Genomic DNA, 24,241 nt, shown 5'->3' on the forward strand with positions numbered 1-24,241 from the left:
ACATAATAGTAGGCACCCACCCAGACACACATATACATAAATGAAAATAAATCTTAACAGTAATAGTAAATAAGTACTTTGGATTACCTCACATCCATGTTTCTCGTGCAATTCAATTTTAAGCAAAAGGGAATTTGGGGGAGGAAAAACTGGGGGGGGGGGGGGAATTAAGCAAAACAAAAAAAAACCTGCCATCTTCTTTACATGGATAAAACTAGAATCTGCAGCTTAGTGAGTGCCATAGAGCAGACTTCTAGTCCCAGCTACTGAGCAGGCTGAGGTGGGATCAACCCACTTAAAGGCTGGCCTGGCAACACAGCAGAGTGTCTCAGCTCAGTGGGTCAGCTTTGCAAAATTCTCTTCTCTCATGCCCCAGAGGAATGTGGGGGCTGGCCTGGAACAGGTGACATTTCCACACCACAGCTGAGTGCATCAAAGTCTTCCCTTTAATCAAACCAAAGGTGGGTTCTCAAGGAGAGAGGGTAAAGAGATAAGAAGGCGGTTTCCCGAGGCACCCCAACCCCCCCCCCCAGAGCGGCCCTTTATGGGAAGTTTCTTCAACTGTGAGGGTTGCTATGAGCCTGACAGGAGGGAAAAGTCTGTGACCGCACAGTGGTCAGACGTGACTTCCGCTTTATATACAGAAAAACGGGGTGTATTTACCCCACCCCCTGTCACATCACCAGTGTTGAACCTTGAGATTTCACTAGAACCTTATTCAAGTACACAGCATACTCACTTCGTACAGTACAAACTGACACCACCCGATACATCCCAGCTCGAATCTAAGGCTACCTTATGGAACTGCAGTGTGTTCACTGCACATACAAAGTTTTATTGCCCTTCCAAAAATATAACAGTTTTATTACAAAAAAACAACTACTAAAATTTTCCTACACTCATTACTCAGCACACAAATATGTCTTAGCATACTTATGTACTGGGCAGTGGTAGAAAGTTTGATTTTAAAAAGCTGCTGTCTGGCTGGGCATCGGTGGTGACGCACGCCTCTAATCCCAACATTCCTATTCCAGAGGCAGAGACAGAGGCAGATGATCTCTGTGAGTTCGAGGCCAGCCTGGTCTACAGAATGAGTTCCAGGATAGCCAGGGCAAAACCCTGGCTCAGAAAGTTAAAACAAAAAACAAAAACAAACAAACAAAAACCCTGTCGTCTGGGCTCAATTTCATTTAAAAAAAAAAAATTGCTATAGCCGGGTGTTGGTGGCTCACACCTTTAATCCCAGCACTTGGGAGGCAGAGGTAGGTGGATCTCTGTGAGTTTGATGCCAGCCTGGTCTACAGAGTGAGTTCCAGGACAGAATCCAAAGGCATACAGAGAAACTCTGTCTTGAAAAACCAAAAAATAAAAGAAAAAAAATTGTTATAATTTTAGCATGGTATTCAAAGAGTCTGTAACAATTCTTAAAGTAGCCTTGAATATAATTCTGTCATTTTTTACTAAGTATGTATATAGTGTTTTTCACATCGACAATAAAATCAACTTATCAAATCTGAAAAACACTCAGGATGCTCTGTATTCTATCATGTCATATCAGTCAAGGCTTAACACTTTGTATAAAAAGAAACTAGCACACCTCTCTCATTCCTGTGTAAATCCACTTTCCTTATATAAATGGTAAATTATCTGCAGTGAATGTTTGCTGTGTATGGACTGTGTACCTGTTTACCCACAGTCACTTAATCAACCAGGAAAAAGGAAAGGAACCCCCAGATCCTTCCATAACCTTGGAGCAGTGTATCTGAAGTCACTAAGGGAACACACAAACACTGAACCCAGAAGCAAAGGTCTTATTTAGCCTCAGGGAAAAACTCAACAAGTATACTGCTTTTGGCCTCTTCTATTCTTATCTACTAAAAACAAAGGGAAGGTGAACATGAGTCATTGTCTTAGTACCTGACTTCCCAGGGCACTACCAAAAGGGATGTTTTCAAAAACTCAGGAACAGTCATATTTACAAAAACAAACAAACAAACAAAAAACCCCACAGGGTTTCCCCTCCATGGAATCCAGCATCTAGCTCCATTGTCAGCTGCGTTATTTTTACACATACACATCGCAGGCAATTACTGGATTATATGAAATTTGGCACCAAACAAACAAAAATGAGGTGCAGGCAATAGAGATGCATACACTTTGCAAGGCAAGATTTTTCTCCTGCCACCTTAGAAACCATGGAAAGAAGTTCAGAAACCGGAGAAAACATGTTTATTTCTCCACTTGGCAGAGAAAGGTCAAAAAGGGAGCTCTATTTAAGGGAAGATCAAAGGGTCCTCATTTTAAATTCTGCTTGAAGAAGAACGAATCTGCTCTTTTTTTTGAAATGGTGGCAAAGGACCAGAGGCAATAATCACTTACTTTGTAAATGGTAGGTAAGATCTGCTTCATTTTCAGCCCATGGAAGACAAAGACATCGTAAACAGCCGAAACTGCCAAGACTGTTACTCCTTGCTCCTTCCACAACATACTGCACCCTGCACACAGTCCGGTCCCCAGGAACCAGCCCCAAGTTCTGGCCGAGTAGCCTCTTGTAGAACAGTGCTTAATGTAGCACAGCAGGGAAAGGAGAAAGAAGAGGCTGGCGCCCACATCTGCCCGTCCCACGATGCCCGCTACGGCCTCCGTGTGGATGGGATGAGAGGCAAACATCAAGCCGGCCATGAAAGTCCAGTATCCGTCCCCGAGCAGGACCTTGGAGAAGCGTGTGAAGAGCCCGGTGACAGCCGCGTGCAACAGGACATTGACAAGATGGTAGCTCCAGGGGTTGAGCCCACCCATGGCGTGGTTCAGTCGGAAAGACAGCGTGCAGAGCGGCCGGTAGGACTTGTGGCTCCCACTGTGAGTTAGAAGGGTCCCCCAGAAATCGTTGTAGAAAATGTGTGTCCACGGGGTCTCTGGGAGCAGGTCCTGATTAGTCTTGATAGCACGGCTGAAAAACAAAATACATCCATCAATCAATCAATCAAATGTCAACAGAAAAAAAATACACACTTAAAAAAAAATACAAAGGAAATTGACACTGATGAGATCCTGTCTTACTCAAAGACTTGCTATTATACTTGACAATGGCATTCCCAGTACACAGAGGTTGAACCCAGGAGGTCCTGTACCCCCTTAATGCCTGCTAAGGCTACAGTGAGGCCTCCTTTGCTACCCTGGCAAGCTGGCCCCTTCATAAGCACTGCTTTTGAAGAACAAGGGAATCCAAGGGCTCCAGAAGGGTTTTCAGCCACCTGTGGCAGCTCCCAATTGATCTGATTTCTCTAGTGGAACTCTGGTTAAATAAAAACACCGCCTCGGGGCTCCTGATTAGTGGCTGCCTGTGACTGTGCATTTTTCAGATGGCCCGACGTTGCTCCTCTTTGGGATGCATCTAGACCTGCCATCAGGACCTCTCTTTTCTCCTCTCCTCTCTTCCATCCCCTCTCCCCCTTCCTCCGGGTACATAAAAAGAACTTAAATGGAGTTACAATGGCCAAACCAGACCATATGCTACCAAGCAAAATCCCCAGCACTAGGAATGGATTGCACCCCTTTGAGTCCTTGGCCAAAGGGTTCCTATAGCTCTGTCGTGCTCCCCCAAACAATGCAGGCTACCTCCAGTGCTCCTGAGCAGACCTGACAAGAAGAACCAGTTGCTGAAAGCACTACATACTTATGTCTTCCAACAGAGAGAAACAGAAATGGGGTTCAACTAGGAACCTGGCCCCTACTGACCAGCATTCAAAAATGCTGGAAGGTACCTCCATGAACCTCTCTGAGCTTCTGTTTTTACAATACACTTTCACCCTGAAACCACTTAAGGAACACTTATATTTATCCATTTATCTTCAACACAATGAAGCAGAGGTCATAGCTTTATAGACCCACGAGCATCATGGGCACGCTGGTATAAAGGATACCTCTATATTATTAGCTGTTACTACCATTGCACAAGGATCAAGGTAAAGTCTCAAACTCCATCATAAAGTCTAGTGAGTTCTGAAGTCAGGTAAATGCAGAATTTAGAATTTAAAAAGGCTGTTAGTTATTGGTAGTTATCTACTCTCCGTCCATTACTAGTGCTTTGTACTATCTATTTATGAGAACTAATCAACATTTCTAGATGTTTAATAAAAAGACCAATCTGTTCAAATGAGATCTTAAAATTGCACAATAGGAATAGTAAAATAGTTCGTTATTCCACCAATGTATAAGCTTTTCCTCTTTTAATGGAAGGTTTTTTGAGCTGGGGACATGGTTCTCTCTCATATTTCCTTTAATGTTAATTACGATCATGTGACTAACTGTGATTTATTCTTTCCAGAAAGTATCCAGACGGAAGTTTAGCTCCCCCTCTCCCAGGCACCTCCTTCTACAATATAGACTACCACCGGGTTGCAGCAGCCACCATGGCCCAGAATAGAAGTTGCACACAGCTGACCAAAGTCATCAGAGGACACTAGCCCTGTTAACTGTCCCACTTCCCCGAGCCTACATTGAATTTCTTCTAAATTAGGAGACTGTCAGTGTCCACTCGGAACACCTAGCTGAGCCTAGATGCAGCCAAGTCCTTTGTTAATGGAAGCCTGACGACATCACAGTTGTTTGATTTTTTCCATTTTGATTTTTCAAGTCTCCGTGTATTGACTGTATATTAAATGAATTTCCATATAAACTGGCTCTTAAAATATTAGAAACAGATGTTTTTCTGGATCCATTAAATTAAAACACCCTGCTATGACATTCATCAAGACTCTAACCCAGAAGTAATTGCTTGAGACTTGATGGGTTATAATTAAAATTTAAAAGAAATATGAAAAAACTGACACACTTGCCAAACAGTGTTGTCAGAGAGCACAGAATAGAAGAAATTCAGAATGAAGCTGAAATGGCTTATGCCAGATCTTAGCCTTCACAATGATGTGCACATCTCTGCTACTGTTGTAAAAACACTAACGTGTTCATGCCAGAGCCTCCGAGCATTGTAGGATGGGGCCCTCCTGGTAACACGGTGAGGAAAGCTGGGCAATGCATTATTTAAGATAATGCTTCACCCTTGAAATGGAAGGCCCAGGAAGGATGGAAAATGTTCTTCCCTGACCCAGTTATTCTATGTCATTTGTTCAACTCTGTAAAATCATTCTCAGAAAAAAAAAAAAAAAAAAAAGTAAAGAAAAAGTAAAGCCACCTGAGAAATGTGTTCAAAGCAGCTGAAATGTCTTCTCATGATAGCAATAAACCTAGGAATCTGCAGCAAACAGAGGTAAACTACATCCACCCCTCAGAAAATGAGGATTTTGGAAAGAGGAATAAGATTAATAAACCTTATCTTACACTTTCACTGCCCGGGGGGGGGGGGGCGGGTATAAGAGTCTGAAGCACAGCAATAAATTTATACCCTGTAATGAAAACAAAAACAAAAAGCCCCAAAACAAACAAGCAAACAAAAAACCGAAAGGCTATCAATGTTAATAAAGTAAAAATGGAAGAGCAAAGGCATACCACAGCTCTGTGGAGAACATACTAGAATGAGGGAGGCATCTATCTATCTGTATGATGAAATTCTTTGACATGTGCTATGAGCCTGGGCACGAGTTTTAACTGTTGGAAATTATGACAAAAGAATGAATATGGCACAGGACAAAACTGAATTGGGCTTCAATAAATAAAGTCATGTCACACAGTCCAGTCGGTGATAAGGGCTGCGTTACGACACCACTCAACATCACATTAGGGAAGACAGACCAAAGGGGCCTTAATGGAACTGAGTGATCTTCAAACTCAGAGTACTCACTTGACACTGAGCAAAACAGATTTTGATCCATTTGCATTTTCTCCTACGAGTCTAAAATAGAAACGGTGAAAATGCCTTCTGCTATTTCTCAGCTAATGAAACACCTTAACGCAAACCTGAATTGCACGCTGGTCTGACTCCTGAGGTTGTTTTCATGAGCTGGCATCAGAAAACTGAGAAGGATATTAAAGAATCGGGAAAATTTCCACCTGGGGAAAGAGGGCGGCTGGGAGGTGGGGGATGAAGCCACACGGAGGGGAAAAGCAACACTTGGAGGCAGAATTCTCCAAAGACGAAGGGACTGGAGAGTGCCTCTTCAAGCAAAACACCCCAGTCTCTCCAGTCCACACAGAGCTCTTAACCTGCTCTCAGCTCTGGTCACTTGTGGCTCTCGGTTCTTGCTGCCTTGCGATTCCCTCGCCCCTTAGGAAATGGTGGCGAAGGCCAGCACTGCTATAAAGCTGGCGGTGGTATGTCTCTTATCACCTCAACTGTTGAGAAGTATGTGTTCACACCACTATTTCTCCCTCTTGCTGACCTTTTCAGTCTCAAGCATCCTCACAAGAGATGACCTAGCCATTACTGTGCTGAAGTGTAAGTAAAGGCCAAGTCTTGAAGCATGGGGCAGGGGCAGGGTTGGGGTTGGGGGGAGGCAACTTTGCAATGGGGTGAAATTGGTTTTCCAAGAGAGAAAGACAGAGAGAATGCCTGTTGTGAACTAAACCTGCTTTGGCAGCATGCAAACAGAAAACAGCTACGCAAGGCAACGTGATGCCAAGCCCAAGAAAATGATATTGGAGAAGCATGTCAGTGGCAGAGCCCTTGCAGGGTACACACAAGGCCCTGGGTTAGACTCCGGGATGCTGACGAGAGAGGAGTGAGGAGATGAAAACAATGCATTCTGGACCCAAATGAACACACACTAAGATGGGAGTACAGTGTGCCTTAATCTCTTCGTTCCTTGGTATTCTCTTTTGTAAACTAAAAGTAACTGGACCTGCCGTGTCAGGTCACCACGAGAGATAAGCAAAAAGTATATTCCTATATGCAACCCAAAGTGTACATACAACACGTGTGTAAGTGACAAACGTGCACATACACCCCACCACGTACTTGTGACACGTGTATGCATAATACAATACCCATACACACATGCAGATATAGGTCCCCTGTGTCAGCTGTCATGGTCATGACCGCCACCAACACTAAGAACAAACCACTGTTGCTAGTAACAATACAACCAACACAAGTGCTTTCAACACTTACTTGCATTTCAACTCTTCCAACCCTAAGGTTCAAAGCTGTGAATATTGTACTTCAAGCTCCTTTAGGCTTGAGTTGTTGAGATGCTTGCTTGCACAGAACCGACTACCTGAGTTGGACTCCAGGATTCCGCAGGGGAAGATGAGAACCTGCCTCCCAGATGTCGTGCTCTGGCCAACACACACACACACACACACACACACACACATTCATGCATGCACGCGCACGCTCGCACACACACTCACACACACACACACACACACACACACACACACACACACTAAGAGATCAGAGGACAATTCGGGGAAGTTGCCCTCTCTTCCCACCTTGCTTATGAGACAAGGTCTCTCTTATTATTGTTTGGTTTTGGAGAGTTGCTTATCTGTCCTTTGCCTTTGCATATGCCAAACCAGTTACCCAGCAAGCTTCCAGGAGCTTCTCCTGTCTATGCCTTCCACTTCCCAAATGACCGCTTGGATTATAGATACATTCTACCGAGGTCCCAGGGATCAAATTCAAGGCCTCAGGCTTTTACAAGTAAGCCATCTGTCCAGCCTGATGGCACACTACATTTCTTACTGCCCACACCTATGGGGAAGGACAAATAATGGAATCATGATTTCTCTACGAATACCAATAATATCACCTTTACTTCCTGATGGATAGTTTGCAGGTAAGAATAACCCTTCTTGGCAAAGTCCTGGTAAGGAGTACATCACACAATGTCACATTAATGTGTCATGGAGTTGCTTGCTGTTTGGCAGACCTACCCTTGCTAATACAGGTGTCTCATCATTTCCTGTAGAAAACAGCTCCAACTTACTCTCAGTCTTTAGGTCAAGGCCATCCTCAACCTCAGGAAAGGTCTTGGAATTCTGTCCCTCTGTATACTATACAGCTCTTCATCTCCACCCCTGACCGGACAACTGAGTGAAAGGTGAGCTAAACAATCACAGCCAAGATGATACCAATAACTTTGAGAATGGGATGCAACCTTGGGGTGGTTTAAAGACACGGTCTGTGAGAGTAAGGAAGGTCAACACATGTTATCAGTAACCAGAGAAAACAGGAAAACACACACTTCTTAGTACAGCTGGATCCACGTGTGCCTAAAGCCAACAGATGTACCTTTGTCATAGAGATGTTAGTCTAACACATGCAAGCAACAGTGCTATGTAGCACAGCATTATACAGTTCTCATACAACACTGCAGTTGCTCTTTTCATGCCTTCTACTTGGTGAGACTGAATCCACACACAATGTTCCCACCAACCATCTCCATCTTTCTCAGTGCCCACATCGAGTAGCATCATTGAGCCACCGCGGAACTCAAGGTTGCACATGAGGGCCCTTCTTCCCTTGTCTCTGCACCTATTTTTCAATTGTTTAAGTATATTTTGAGAGTTTTAACCACATCAGAAAGTCCCATAAATCCACCTTTTGTCCCTTTCATAAAGTCTTTATTCAGACTTTCATTATTTCCTGCTTATGCTGCTCGGCAAGCATTCTAGAACTGCCTAGCCATTTGTATCCTTATTAGGCTATAGGTTCCCGCCCCCATAGGAAAGAAATTAATACTTTTCTCCCAGTGACCATTGTATCTTAGGCATGTAATAAATATTGTTAAACTGAACTCAATAGCAATGCCTATTGCCTGCCTTAGCACTTTGATCCATTATGCATGCTATGAGCTTTAAAAGTTCCAGAAATATAACACCAACACTTCCTTCACTCCCTAAAAGTCGCTGATCATTACCTATTTGCTTTCTCAAGAGAAAGAGAAAGAAAGGGAGGGAGGGAGGGAAGAAGGAAGGGAAGGGAGAGAGGGAGAGAGGGAATGAGGGAGGCAGGGAGGGACGAGGGAGGAAGGGAGGGAGGGAGGAAGAGAGGGAGGGAGGCAGGCAGACAGACACACAGACTGACTGACTATAGCTACCAATTCACAGCCTCCTAGGTTAATCTCTCATTACTTCTACACATAAATATCCCAATGTCATTCAAAATCTACAGCATCTTTTGATGGAGGATATCCTTCTTGTATATATGTTTCTCTTATTAGTTGATGAATAAAACACTGACTGGCCAGACATGTAGATAGGCAGGACTAGCAGAATTCTAGGAAAGGTAGGCAGACAGGTACTGGAAGAGGATCCCATTTAGTAACAAGTCTGGGCATTCTCTGATAAGCCACAACCACATAGAAATACATAGATTTATAGAAATTGGTTAATAATTAAGATAGAGCAAACTATAAGAAGCCCTAGCCATCAACCAACAGTTTATAAAGTCTCTGTGTGTTCATTTGGGGCTGAAGTAGAGGGACGTGATAGAACAAGAAACTGCCACCATCAGTCTTTTCCTTGGCTCAAACTATTCCTTGTCTCGTAGGCCATATGCATTGCTTTCCTCCAATCATTACATCTTTCTAAATATGCTTCACTGCATCACTGCAGCGAGAAAAGTAATTCCTAGTTCCCTGTGGTTGAATGTATTTGCAGTTGTCTTTAGGTACCAGTGCATTCCCGTTAATAATACTGACTTCTTAGGAAGACTTCCAAGGATCTCACGTGGGATGATATACAAGACAAGTTTCAGAAGGAATGGGAAGGAACATGCATGCTAAAGAGTGGCATACAGGTGTGTTAAATATCCCCCTTCCCTTTCCCAGCAGAATAGCATTGCCCTTTAAAAAAAAAAAAAAAAAAAAAAAAAGATTGACTCTGTCAAAGAACCTATTATTCAACAGTCAGGCTATTCATCTACCTGGTAATGGTCTAGGGACATCAAAGGGCCAAACAGAAAGAAGGTTGTGCAAAATAGTAAACAAAATTCCTGACTTTGAGTAATACTCAACCTCACAGAAGCCGCAAAAAATCCACCTGTAATAAAAAACACTAACAGCTATAGTAGGACATAAAACGGACCCATGCCAATTCAGAAGGTCAGAAACTTGCAGCAGGAATGCAAGCCTACGCTCATAGAAGGGAGTCTGAAGCCGCGATGGAGCTCAGGCTATGTTGCCACAAAGGCAGTCAGTAGTTCCAAAGACCAAAGAACAGGAGAAATGCGCTAAGTTTGAAAAGGCAGCAAGAAGGAAGACTGGAACAGCATAAGTAACAGCCACTACCACTCCTGGTGCCACTGTCCCCAGTGACCCCCAATAACCTTTACAGGTGAGTCGCTTTCCTTCTTCGAACGTTCTTCTCTCCCCAACCATACTGTTAACTCCTCAAACAGAAAACACATCTTATTCACATTTTGGAAAGTAACATATAGTAGGTATCCAAGACATAACCAATAAAGTCAATTCTAATTAGACATGACTAGTATGGGAAGCGCTTCATTCACCTTTTTGGGGGAAAAAAAAAAACCGCTCAATTGTTTTTAAGTATGGAGGGAATTACCACTCTCATCTAAAAGGAGTTCACTCACTCTGAGCACTAACCTCCCCTCACACAATGATAATTAACTGTGAGAAACCATCAGGTTAATTGGCTTACCTAAATGTCGTTGGCACTCATTTGCCACTTAACCTATAATCCCTTCATTAAAGTCCCTCTTTAGGGATAAGCCATTAGATTGAGAAAGCTCTAGTTAATATGCAAATACTTGGGCTAATAGGGCAGGGGAATGAAGAAAAATACTGTAACATCTCGATCCTGTCTTGGTTTGAGAAGTGGTGTTCAGAATCACACAGAGCAAGGACATTGTCGAGAAGGGAACTCTGCTGCTCGTGCAGAGATGTCTGTAGGTCCAGGGGCAATGGGAGGCACTAGAATTAGGCTGTCATTTGTCATTACCCTTGGAACTACTTGCTCATTTGCTTCTCGGTCTCCTCCAACGTGACTGTAAACCTGTCAGGGTCAGAAATGATAACTTCATAAGCAACTACCACCTAATAAATCCTCACCATCTTGCTGTCTGGGAAAAAGGTCACAAGATGTGAGAAAGAGCTTCTTTCACAGTGAAATACAGAAGGCTAGGTGGTGAAGGGCCTTTCACACAAAGCGCATGTGTTTGTTTTCTGCAAAGGTAAATCCTGCAACTCAAAGAGTCATTTTTGGCAAATTTCCCTTCCATCCCTTTGAGAGCTTTTCCCATAAGCCATTACAGGACATTTATGGGCTGGAAAGAGAACAGCAATCCTCTCCTACCCCACCACACAATCCTCCAAAACAAGGAAAGGAAATCCATTTAAAGATGGGTCAGACAGTGACTGAATCAAAACCCAAACTGCTAGAGATTATCTTCCCATGGCTAAGGCAACTCTGTCCTCATCCTCAGAAACCATCACTCAGCACACTTTCTTCTTACAGGGCTAAGGGTGGGGGAATATGCTCTACTAAATGTTGAAGAATCCTTAACTCTCCAGATACAACAACGTCACCATTTCAAAACTTCATGACAGTGAAAGCTGATCATTTATGTTCGAACTGTAGTTAACCTAATGATGTTTCTAAATGTTATTTACATGGAAGCTATTTAGCAAGATTAAAGCCAAAGCAAGCAGAGGGAAGATATCAGGGATACTTTACCCCAGAAGTTTAATTCCACTGATTAAAAGAGTCCTCAGCTCAAATATTATCTCATGTACATCTTGAAATATTTTTTCTACTGCTTTGAGTTTTATATGATGAAGAATACTTCCTATTTAACTATTTGGTCACAAGATGCATATCACACCATCCTAATTTATCAAGGGATGGTAAGTATATGCATTTCTTTTACGGTTTTCTAAACTGATTCAGCCTCAATTAAGAGGTTTAAAACTATGCTGCGAGTTTTCAAGAAACTGATAGCTGCTTTGAAGAAGCACTTTGAAATGTTCTCATTATCAAATCAAGTAAAAAGAAAATAAAAAGAAAGAAACAAAGAACCATTTGAGTATACTAGTTTATAGCCATCATGAATTTGTCAGTAGGTTTTCATAAAAAGAAAAACTAGGGGAAGCCAGGCATATGGTACCCACCTGTAATCTCAGCACGTGAAAGGCTTTAGCAAGAAGAACACAAATCTGAGTCCACGCTGGACTAGCACTCTGCAGCCCAGGCTGGCCTTGACTTCACTGTCTTTCTACTTCTTCCCCCTGAGTAGCTGGATCTACAGGTTATGTGGCATGCGTAGTGATAAATATCTAGTGTTTTACTTGCTTGATTTTATAAACCAATAGTATGTTTCCATTACAAATGGCCTTTTAAAAGAATGTATTACAAAGTGTAAATCAATACTTGTAATTTTTCTAACTAAAAATTCCTATAGTTGAGCATGGTGGGCCATGTTTAATTTCACTATTCTGCCTGCTGAGTCAAGCAGAACACAAGTTAGAGGACACAGATGATGCCCTGTCTCAAAAACGTGTGTGTGTGTGTGTGTGTGTGTGTGTGTGTGTGTGTGTGTGTGTGAATTAACTTCATAAAATGTATTTAATACTTTCTATCAGGCACAATCATTTTTAAGACAGGTATAAGTTCAATCAGTAGGCTCCAACATCTCTGTTTTGAACTCATCTTGTTCCATGAGCTTGTGAAGAAGACAGGAAGACTCTTTGTACTCCAGGATGTGGGCATCCAGATACATTCTAAGCAAGCATGTGTTGACCACTGAGAACAAGTCCTATCACTTACAAGCCTTAATTTCCACACATTAAGTTGCTGTTCAATTTCAGAAAAGTTACACAGAGATAACGGTAAATGCCCCAATCTGCCAAGGATGGTACTGCTTCCTATTGCAAAGTCACATGTTTGAGGGGGTGTCCCCTCCCACCCCAGATGAAGAGGAAAGAAAAGGGCCTGCTGCTTAGGGTCAGGCTCAAGAAACTCCCACCCTAAACCCAGCCAGATCAAAGTTAGGAAGTTACTAAAAGGAAAAACAAAAAGGCCTTTCAAATAGCAGTGTCACAGAAGGGAAGCCATTCATATTAAATGATGCAGATGTTTGACTCATCCGCTCACCTTCTTCTTGTCTTTTCTGAATTGTGTCTTAACCCGGTCACCTTCCTTTATCCTCACCTCTCCTTCAGCCAAAAGGAGCAGCCAAGAAGCTGACTCCAGCCAAGTGTCTGCAATGAGCCTTCATATTTTACAGTTTCAACTCTCCGAAAGCTGCCAATGTATCCTCACAGGTATTCTACTTACGACATTATTTTGTGTTTATGTCATTTTACACATTACAAAATGTGCTCACGCTCGACACTACAGTGCCCACTGTGGCTCTGAGTCAGTGGATTCCAAAAGCTGTGATGTGAGAACTGAAGTGTCCTGCCTGAGACTTGGTTCAGCAAAGATTAGTGCTGCCTCCAGATTCCAGGAGGGAACCCTCTTTTCTACATACAGCTCTGCCTAATATGGGTTAGGTGCTATTCCAAGCTCCCCTAAATACATGAGAATCTCAATACTTCACAGAATCACTCACACACACACACACACACACACACACACACACACACAAAGAGAGAGAGAGAGAGAGAGAGAGAGAGAGAGAGAGAGAGAGAGAGAGAGAGAAGGACATTAAAAATGGTTGTTAAGTTAAAATGAGACTCCACAAGTCATTTCTAACAGAATCTAACTGGTATTCAAATTAAGAAAATTTGAACACTGATAGACCCCAGGGATTGGGGGGGGGGGGACACACAAGGAAAGACTAAGTGAAGATGCATCCAGAAATAATCCTTCTACAAGACAAAAAACTTCAAGAGGAGGCAGAACCGTGGGAACCTCGGTCTTGGGTTCCAGCCTCCAAAACGGTGGGGAAATACAATTCTGTTGTGAATGCTACAGGTCTGGGTAAATTTGTATTGGGAGCACTTGCAGACCACGACAGTACTTCAGGACAGGGACGCTCAGGTGCATCTCCACTCACTACCCTTTAAGTTGTGAGTGTCAATATTCATATCCAAGCTTTATTTCTCTGACACTACACCTATAACCCCCATCTCTGCTGGAAAGTTAGTTGAACTTCTTTGTGAACACCAATAAGGATTTAGGAGGTGTTTTATACTCAAGTTACACCAGAATTGACTAGGGCCTCTACCAGGGACAAAGGAGAATCTCCATCCTACCTAACGTGGGATCAATAACTCAAGGACACAAATGCTGACCAAACAGACATAAGGAAATGCCAGCGGCACTTACTTCATATTTACAGTGCAAATAACAAAGTTTACAGCGTGCGGAAATTATCTCAGCTCTATATAAAACCCTCCCAATAAGGCTAGAAACCAGGAGCCTGGAGTGGGAGAAGGAAGTTAATTCAAAAAGAGACTCATTAACCGAGAGGCAGAAGAGGACAGGAGTGTGGCTCTCCAATCTACTCCATCTAACTCTCAGACAGGCCCTGTTCCTCTAGTCGTGGACATAAATCTCCAGTAAAAAGGACATCTGAAAGTAAAATCCTGGCCTATTATTGTGTTTTGTCTGGAATCCATATATCTGCCCTCAAGAACTCAATAAAGCCATGAAAATGCTTTGTGCCATATTCTTTTAATTTCTGCGTTTCAAAAAGAAAGTCCTCTTAACACTAAGGAATCTTGGAAAACGTGAGTCGGAGGAAGGTGTTAGCTGCCTTCCAGTAACGGGTGCGAGAGAGGCAGCCTCATGAAAGCCCCATGCTAACCCATAATTTCATCTCACAAAATCTAATAGAAAACATATTCTGGCACAGAGTTTGCTGCCTGAATCTCTTTTCAGCTATAAAACAGTTGCACACACTCACACATACATCTGAGAGAGATCAGACTTGAACATATTGCCACAACACACACGCACAACATGGGAAGTTTCACCAAGACCACTTGTGATGACAGGATACACAGACATCCCTACAATAAAATCAGCCTCACGGCGAAATCAGAGAGTCTTTTGGACACAAGACTATATGAGCCCTGATGAGAAACAGGCAGGGAAGAAAACACTCTCCTTTAAAACCAGCACAGATGAGCCTACACAAAGGACCCAAACATTTGGTCCACAAAGCACCAGCAATTCTGTAATTTGTCATGCAAGGCAAGAGATATTTCATGCAAAAATGAAAACAGAAAGAGATATTAAGTTCATCATTAAAATTTACTGCCATTCCAATATGAGTATTTTCTGATCTGGGATGTCAGTCAGTCCTTGATGAAACTTTAATAATCAAGGAATAAGTTCAATTCCAAGAAGCTCTGATGCTTTTTGTTTGTGGCCTTTTAATATAAATCAACTGTAGCCGCTCAATATACATGTGCTAAATGTTATGGGAAAATGATCAGCAAGCTGCTTTAGATCTCATGTTACCAACAGACAAGTTACGGAGTGCAAGCACATGCCTTTAAGACTAGCAGAATGAGAGGCATGAACCCTTATACACTTTTGTTAACTTCAATTGCATACACAGCCTTTCGAGGAGCACCTATTTAGCATTTCGTTTTCACTGCTAAACCAGTAACCTGGTCTCTCAAAGCAAGACCTGAGATCACCTTTACTCACACCTGACCACTACTGCCATCAGTGAGCACAATCTGGACCACCCCCTCCACCACACACACCATTGCCAATAAAACTTTTTCAACATACAAGTAACCATGCTAATTAAATGAATACATGAGGCATGAAATGAACAGTACAAGAATGGAAGACGGTATTCAATCAGAGCAATCTAAGCATAACAGATCTAATTTTTCACTCCAGCCTATAAAAAGGAAACTACATTCATCTTTTATCTGAAGCAACTTCTAATATTCATGTTCAGTGTTAAAAATGCACATCCTCAAACACTGCAGAGGTAGCCAAGTCTTGATTGAAATCATTCGTCTTGGACGAGCTCGCTATGATTCCCTTTTCTCATTATAAACCATTGCTGATGAAGGTTAAATAAGATAACTAGGTTAATTCTGAAGCCTGAGGCCTGATACACAGGGAAGACCTAATAAATGACTAACTTGGGGCTGGGGAGATAGCTCAGCAGTTAAGAGCACTGGCAACTAACTCTTCTGGAGGGTTTAATCTCACTGACCACAAGGCAGCTGGCAGCCTTCTGTAAATCCAGCTCCAAGGTATCTAATACAATCTTCTGGCCTCCATTGGCACCAGGTATACACATGGTGTACTGACATACATGTAGGCAAAATACACATACATGTGTGTTGTTTTTCTGTAATTGCCCTTTAAGCTACAGCTATCCTATCCAGCGTCTCCACCGCTACCAGTGGCTAGGCCTCAATAGCTGAAGCCTGAGGAAATTCTGTTGCCTCAGACACCAACTCTTTCAAAGATACTAAGGAAAGTTATTTAAATCTCTGTCCCACTAAAGAATTCAAGATTCAAAGTTTGAGGTAGAATCTTGCTTCCCAGAGAGGCTGAATAGCAAGCAGCTTACCCGAGAATCCCAAGAAATCCTCTTACTAAGTTCTGACCCCTCCTTTAAACCCGTCTCCACCGGGCTCCTCCCTAATGGGAGATGTCATTCTGTATATGTTTCTCATACTGGTTAATCAATAAAGGACTGTTGGCCAATAGGAAAGGAAGATAGGAGGGACTAGGAGACAAGGAGGAAATCGGAAGTAGTAAGGAGGAGCCAGGATGGAGAGTCTGGAGAAAGCAGTATGCCGCCGGCTCCCCGGTAAGAGAAATACATAGATCAGCAGAAATGGGTTAATAATTAAGACAGAGCTAGCCGATAAGAAACAAGTACCTGGCCAGCAGAATTGTATTTAATACAGAGTCTCAGTGTATTAATTGGGGCAGGCATGGGGTGGGACAAGACCAGGTAGCGGGCGGGAAAACCTTACTCCTTACACCTCCCTACAACTTGTCAGTTACTTGCTGACACAGCCTGCTGACCGCAGGTGAATTTTATTTAATCAAACACATCTTCGCATCATTAAAAGCATGTTCCAGAGCGTGAACCAAAGTTGCATACCTTAAAGTAATATTCTACAACATAAGCAATTTCTAGAAAAATCAAGGACTATCATAAATGTATGTATGTATGTATGTATGTATGTATGTATGTATGTATGTATACTTTCTTCACTGCCAAATAAGAGAACTTTTAGATTATGGCATAGCCCTATAATCCAACAATTATGGAGACTGATAAAAGATGATGTAAGTTCAAGACTAGAGTCATCTTCATTGCAGGATCTTGCCTCAAAAAAACAAAACAAAAACAAAACAAAAAAAACACTACTTTTCCAATACAACTACATGGAGCATCGATTTAATGACACCCTTTTACCTTCCTCTCAGCATATTCCTATCGTGGTTTAATAAGGATCAAATAGGTGAATAGATATTTATTCAGGGAGAAATAACTTACAATATAGACAGATAAACACCAGCAGGTTCCACCAGATGCTCTCCTCTCTGCACCCCACCAGCAAGAGAGTGCTCCCAGGCTCCTCCTCAGACCTAGTTCCCCAGGTCACTTCCGCCCCTGTTCCCAACCCCCAATGGGCGTGGTCAGTGCCACAGATGCAGACAAAGTGAATATCCCACTACAATTCCCCTTTTAGTCTAAAGAAAAGATTTAGGCTTGATACAAAACTGTATACAAAACAGTGAATAACAAGTGTGCTCTAAGAAAAGGAAAATAGAGAACATACAAACTTAAGACCCACATATCTAGTCCTAGGGTGAAGTCGAAACGGGGGTTTACAACAGAGTTGTCCTAAGCTGGAAAGCTTAAGTCTAGTACCTAATATATCTAACTTGGAAGAGAGAATAATATTTGTGATAGTTTAATCTTCAACCTTATCAAGACCTGAGAAGGAAAATAACAATACTAGGGTAGACAGGAAGGTCCTTGCTACTGCCACCAAACCAGTTGGTGGTGATAAGAATGGTGGTACCCGGGTAGTTAAGCTCCGAAAAATGCCCCAGTATTACCCTACTGAAGATGTCCCTCGGAAGCTGCTAAAAGCCCTCCAGTCAGCATGTGAGAAAGCTTCCCACCAGCAAGAGATCTCCCAGGCTTCTCCTCAGACCTAGTTCCCCAGACCTTCTGCCCCTGTCTCCACCCCCAATGGGCGTGGCCAGTGCCACAGATGTGGACAAAGTGAATATCTCACTACCTATCCAACCAACACCTTCGATGTTTGTTTTTCCTACTGAACTCATGCGAAATTATCCTTGTAGTAAAATCATAAATTAAGCCCATTAAACCTATGTCAGAGCACAAAAATGATACCCATGGCCATCTAACTCCACCAGGAAGATGAATGCAAAGTTAGGTGAAGTGATCAAAAAAAAAAAAACAAGTACAAAAGAAAAAGGAGAAAGTCACAGAGTTTGATGTCACAGACTAACTAACTAGGATATTCTGGGAAGCAGCCTCGCCATAAGGATGACAGTTACAAACTATCTGAGATCATCTCTTCTAATGAAACATGATAAGAGTGCTCTATAAATACTGATTTTCTTAGGCATAAATTCAAACTGTATCTTTTCCTTTCATGAAAGCAGAAAAATAGTGCAGGCATTTCAAATCACACAAGACACCTATTTTCAAAGACAGCGCACAAACAAAGAAGGATAACATACATTGAAAATCCTCTGTATTTGAAAGTAAAAGCTGCAGATACCCAATCACATGACCTAAGCCTAGACATGGTCATGATGGCTTAAACCACAGCCTCAAAGAGTTTACAGTCAGAAACAGATCTGTGCCATGAAGGGCAATGCCATGGACTCTACTGTGGTCATTCTAGGCAGAGAAAACAGACTTTTTACATGGAAAAACTAATATTAACAGTTGCTTGGGAAGGACTACACAATAGGGCTTCCCAGATGCTGTTTTTGGCTGCATCTTCCAATGGTTTCCTCTCTGAGGGCATCCTGGGGTGACGGTCAATGCTTCTAATGGGACTAAAACTGTACTACAACTCCCCAAGGGCACTTAGCACTTTCCACAGGCACTCCTAACTCTGCTGCCTTTAAAAGGCAGGAGGTCATTAGGAAAGGTCATTTTTCAAAGCTCTAGTGAAACTGGCATTGGGCTTTTAGCTAGCCACAGAGATAAGGCATGTAGTGTTCGTAACTAAATAACCTTTCTTTAATTTTTAATGCTTGTCCATTTCACAGCTCCCAGGAGAAGTCAATGGCTTACTTATGGTATCATAAATGGCTTAGACTGTGAGTTTGTATGTGTTCTGACATGGCAGGAAAGAAAGTCATCCGTCAACTAATCACTCTGCTGAACATTTGCTAAAGGTTACAGAAGTTAAATACAAAGGCCATCTTCCTCATCACCCAAAGGGAAAGACGAGTAACAAGCTCACCCCTGACACCCTGCAAATGAGTTTAAGTGAAAATAAAGAGCATGGAGGGGGACACATGTTTTTTATTTCACATTCAGAAAGTGCACATAGGTATAAATGAGTTCAAGTGGCAATGGGTTTGCCTGGAATGTCAGAGACCATGAGGTTCACACATCTAAAGACCAACAGTTGTTTTAGAAATTAACTACACCGTATCTTAAACTTCTACACAAGTTCTAAACTGATCCAGGTGTTATCACCAGGATGGGAACAGATGCAGGGTTAGTAAATTGAACTGTGAAGCCAGCTCCACAACAGGCTAATGGGCTCCACATGCTGAAAGCCATCATCTTGGTAGGAAGCACACTCCACAAAAGCCGAACTTCCCAACAAAACAAGGGTTTCATTATCAGCATTACGACTCACAGGCGACTACTTGGGGACAAAGGCTGTTTCACACTGATTATGATTTTCAGGGAGGCAAGGATAGTGGGAAAGTAATGCAGCATCAGGACAACAAAGCGTTGGTTGTCACAGGGCTGTTGATGACATGACACCAATTCTGTCTCCATAATAAAGTCAGCACTGTCTGAATCAGCCAGGCTTGGTCTCAACATCCCATCTGGACTCAAAGGACAGTATAAATAGAAAACTGGAAGAGAATCATATAATATACAAGTGCCATGTATTTCTTTCTTGTCCTCACAGTCAGAGAAAGAGAGAGAGGGAGAGGAGAGAGGGAGAGAGAGAGAGAGAGAGTGTGTGTGTGTGTGTGTGTGTGTGTGAGAGAGAGAGAGAGAGAGAGAGAGAGAGAGAGAGAGAGTCATTTCTCCCCTATTTTCTCTGATGAAATTAAGTAGTCTCTGAAAGGTTGCAAAGAAAGGAGGACAGGGATAAACCCCATCATTGAACTGGTTGTCACAGAGCTGTTTCTGCCACTGCAGAGGTCTCCAAACAGGAAACCTTTTCAATTTATAACTCACGATGTCTTTAAAACACACACACAAACTTTGTCTAAACCGTAAGTAAGATATTGTATAATAGACGAGCGCAAACTTCAGCCAAATCCCCTTTGGTCCATTTCTTTTGCAACTACTGGAACTGAATAAAATGTCTAAATGTCGTTAAATGAGTGCAACATTCTGGAGTGTGGAGCAGAAGGGCTTTCACTGAGCGCTCTGCACCAATGGACTTTTCTAGCATCCAAAAGCCACAGAGCTTTTAAAATAACAACTTCAAAACACCCCCATTGAAATAATATCAAATTCTTCATTTTCTCTTCCAGAACTCAACTCTACTGTATTACCAAAGGAGAGCATGACATGCAGTATGAGACAAACAAACTCCATTTCGCACATATGAGATAGACCCAGAGCTCATACGCAAAACACACAGAGAATGGGCATGGGGACAGTGGTTCAAGGGCTTGAGCTATGCTCAGTATTGAAGGCTCAGAAGGTGGGTCATGGAGGGGGGGAGGGGTTATGTGACCCCAGGTAAAATCATAGGAAGGTCAGTGAGGAGAGGGGCAGCAGATGACCAACTACAATGTTCACACTAGGGAAGCTATCTAAGTACCAGGTACTATGACAGAACACATGACACATATGACTAACCACTGCTACAGTGAGCGTGACTCACATTCACAATAGGGGGGATGGAGGGGATGAGCTTACGAATGCCCAATCTTTAAAAATGTACGTTGATGATCGCTGAAGGGTAGGTGAGGTCTACCGGAAACCATAACAGAATGAAGTAACCAACACACGAAAGTTGAGTTTAGTAGGACTAAGGATTGGAGCAAAATAGAAAACGGTTCCAAACTCAACAGTTTCAGAAGAACAGGCGAGTTAGCACCTCAGACATCGGAAGGGACTAGGAACATGGAAGGACAAGGAAGTGCCAACGAGGAAGGCAATGCAGCCAAGTCCGCCACCAGGCAAATGCACTGCAAACTCAAGACTTGGGTAAAAACATTCCCAGTCAGTGATCAGGCAGTAACAGTGTAAGCTCTGAGTTTTCTCAGTGCTGAGATGCATCTCCAGCAGTTATTATGAATACCATCGCTGACTTTCTATACACTAAGAAAAGGATGCTGAAAACCTATGTTTTGCAGACCATGAAACGGACCGAGTAAATGAAGAACATTGAGTCCATCAGCCACTTCAGGATGTTTCTTGGAACGAAGTCATCACCCTCATTTTCAGAATGACTAATTAGTCAAAGTCACCAAAGTGTAGAGACCACAGTTTAAAAAAATACAAATCTTAAAAGTAGGAAACAAATGCAACCCAAGTTAGACAAGACTTTGAGCTGTTCTGAAGAGAACACTCATCTACTCTGGGGGGGGGGGGGAGGTGGAAGGAGCTCAGGAAAATTTATTTTCTTCAAATTAGTAAAACTGGACCACACCAAAGGGAACTTCAATGTATTCTATAGTTACTAAGAAGGTAGAAATCCTGGAAAATCTACAGCAGGGAGCTATATGGAAGCAAACTTAAGCATTTTTCTCTTGTGATACAACAGGGTTTCAGACCTCAAGGAGTTCCCTATCACTGAAAGTTAAAACTCAGAGACTGGATGAGTGAGACACATCACACACAGACACACACACACACACACACACACACACACACACACACACACACAGAGAGAGAGAGAGAGAGAGAGAGAGAGAGAGAGAGAGAGAGAGAGAAACTAGAAGCACTCCAAATCTTCAGCTGCAACATATTTGTAATTCTAAAGGATAGTACTTTTGAAACAGATAGTAACCCACTATTGATCACTCAACAGTTATACTGTGTGTGTGTATATGTGTGTGTGTGTGTGGGTATATATATATATATATATATATATATATATATATATATATATATATATGCACAAATTAGAATTATATGCCCAGTGAGGTGGTACATGCCTTTAACCTCAGCACCCTGAAGACAAAGGGCAGACAGATCTCTGAATGTGAGGTCAGTCTGATCTTGAGAAAACTATAAAGAATTACACTACATATTTCTCTACATATTTCTTAATTATCCTCCTTTAAAGAATCACATTTTGGGGTGTTTTCAAATATATATTTTGCTCTGCTCTTAGCATTGATAACATGGATGATATGGCACACTGTAATGGATAATCATCTTGTTGATTTGACTTGAAACCATCTAGGAGATACACCTGAGGGTCTGGTCTGTGGGTTAGTTTCCATGGGGCTCTGAGAAAGACCCATCCTCATCACTGTAGTACCAAGCCCATGGCTGGGGTTCTAGATGAACAGAAAGGGCAAAAGGAGGAGCCACCTGCCTCTGGTCACAACTGCAGACCAAGTGATACTCAGCATCTCATACTTGCTTCCACCACACCTGTTATTGGTTGTTCTTTATTTTCTCTTTACTCTTTTGGGGGCTCACCATCCAGCTCTTGAATAAACACCTGGATGCTCATTACTACTTATAAATGCCCAGCCTTAGCTTGGCTTATTTCTAGCCAGCTTTTCTCAACTTAAATTAGCTTGTCTACCTTCTGCCACTGGGCTTTTTCCTTTCCTTACTTCTGTGTATCTTATTATCACTCTTACTCCGTGGCTGGCTGTGCACCCGGTGCCTGGCCCCTGAAGTCCTCTCTCATTCTCTTCTTGGTCTTTGATTTCCTTTCTTCCCTTCCCAGATTTCTCCTCTTTTTATCATCTCTGCCCACCAGCCCCGCCTATCCTTTCTCCTGCCTCGCCATTGGCTATTGAGCTCTTCACGAGACCAATCAGGTGTTTTAGGAAGGCAAAGTAACACAGCATCACAGTTAGACAAATGCAACATAAGAGAATGCAACATAGCTTTGCACCATTAAACACATGCCCCATGGCATAAACAAATGGAACAGACCTTAAAATAATATTCTACAACACCTTCCAGCCTTGAATCACCATTCTGAGCCTAAACAAATCAGGAAGTTGCTTCAGTTGAACAGTGAGAACAGGAGCCAATACACACACCAAATATACTAATCCTTCAAACACTAAAGTGTGTGTGTGTGTGTGTGTGTGTGTGTGTGTGTGTATGTGTACTCCCTAAAATCATCACCATCTGTACCATTCCCTTAAAAAAGTTTAGCTTAATTTTTGATAATGATATCCATGCGCCCCAATCTCTTCAGCTCTCAAGTCCTGTTTTAAAGAGGCCCTGTGGATAATTCTGTTTGTACAGTGCTGGAGCTGTTGTGTTTGTTTTGTTTAGGAGCAGACAGTGGAAATCCCTTCCCCGTGCTTCCTACTTATTTGGCTGCCTTGCCCTCACGTTTTGGAAAGCAATTATGTATTTAATGGATAACAGCCTCGAGTGTCAAGATACAGCTCTGGACAACATTAAAATTTCTTCAAACTTGAGCACAAAAACCTTGGATGCATTATTGAATTTGTCAATATTCCAATTAGCCGACAGATTAGCAGCTGTATATCTGGCATACTTGTTTGGGATTTTCCTTCTCCTTACAGATCTATTTGGCAACAATATACCACACATTTTGTTTGAAGACCTCGACTGAATTGAACAAAGCCGCATTTTGAGAGGTGGAAAAATAGATGTGCCTAATTTTTTTTTTAATTCCACAACATCCTCAAGAAAGGGTCTCAACAAACAGCAGAGATCAGTCAGAGCCCCAACTACCGAAAATGTACAGCATGGAGGTTATTCCTGGCATCTGTCCATTTGACACTGCTTTGTAGGTCAGTACTAACCTGGCAAATAATCTGCCAGAACTGTAACAAGGCTCTTAGCACATGTTCAAGCTGCATAGAGAGATTCACGCCTGGCTTTAGCACCTACTTTGGTGGGTAAATGTTTGTCCAGCTGGCTTTATTGGTTTATTATGCTGCGGTCAAACTAAACATTTTCCATCTTGCTACCTTAAAAAATAAACAACTTTGTCCTTTAAAACACTTCAGAAAATATGTT

At 42.3% G+C, this 24,241-nt stretch overlaps 1 protein-coding gene across 1 annotated transcript in view; it reads right to left on the reverse strand.

Annotated features, from left to right (window-relative positions):
• The window catches only part of Tmtc2 (transmembrane O-mannosyltransferase targeting cadherins 2), a 356,378-nt gene that overhangs the window by 198,279 nt on the left and 133,858 nt on the right, over positions 1-24,241 (reverse strand). Inside the window, exon 2 of the mRNA XM_051206397.1 lies at positions 2,380-2,950. Coding sequence (XP_051062354.1) covers positions 2,380-2,950 — 571 coding nt within the window. The remainder of the gene's footprint in view (positions 1-2,379; positions 2,951-24,241) is intronic.

Source organism: Phodopus roborovskii, unplaced genomic scaffold (assembly GCF_943737965.1).
Source record: "Phodopus roborovskii unplaced genomic scaffold, PHOROB, whole genome shotgun sequence".
NCBI lineage: Eukaryota > Metazoa > Chordata > Mammalia > Rodentia > Cricetidae > Phodopus > Phodopus roborovskii.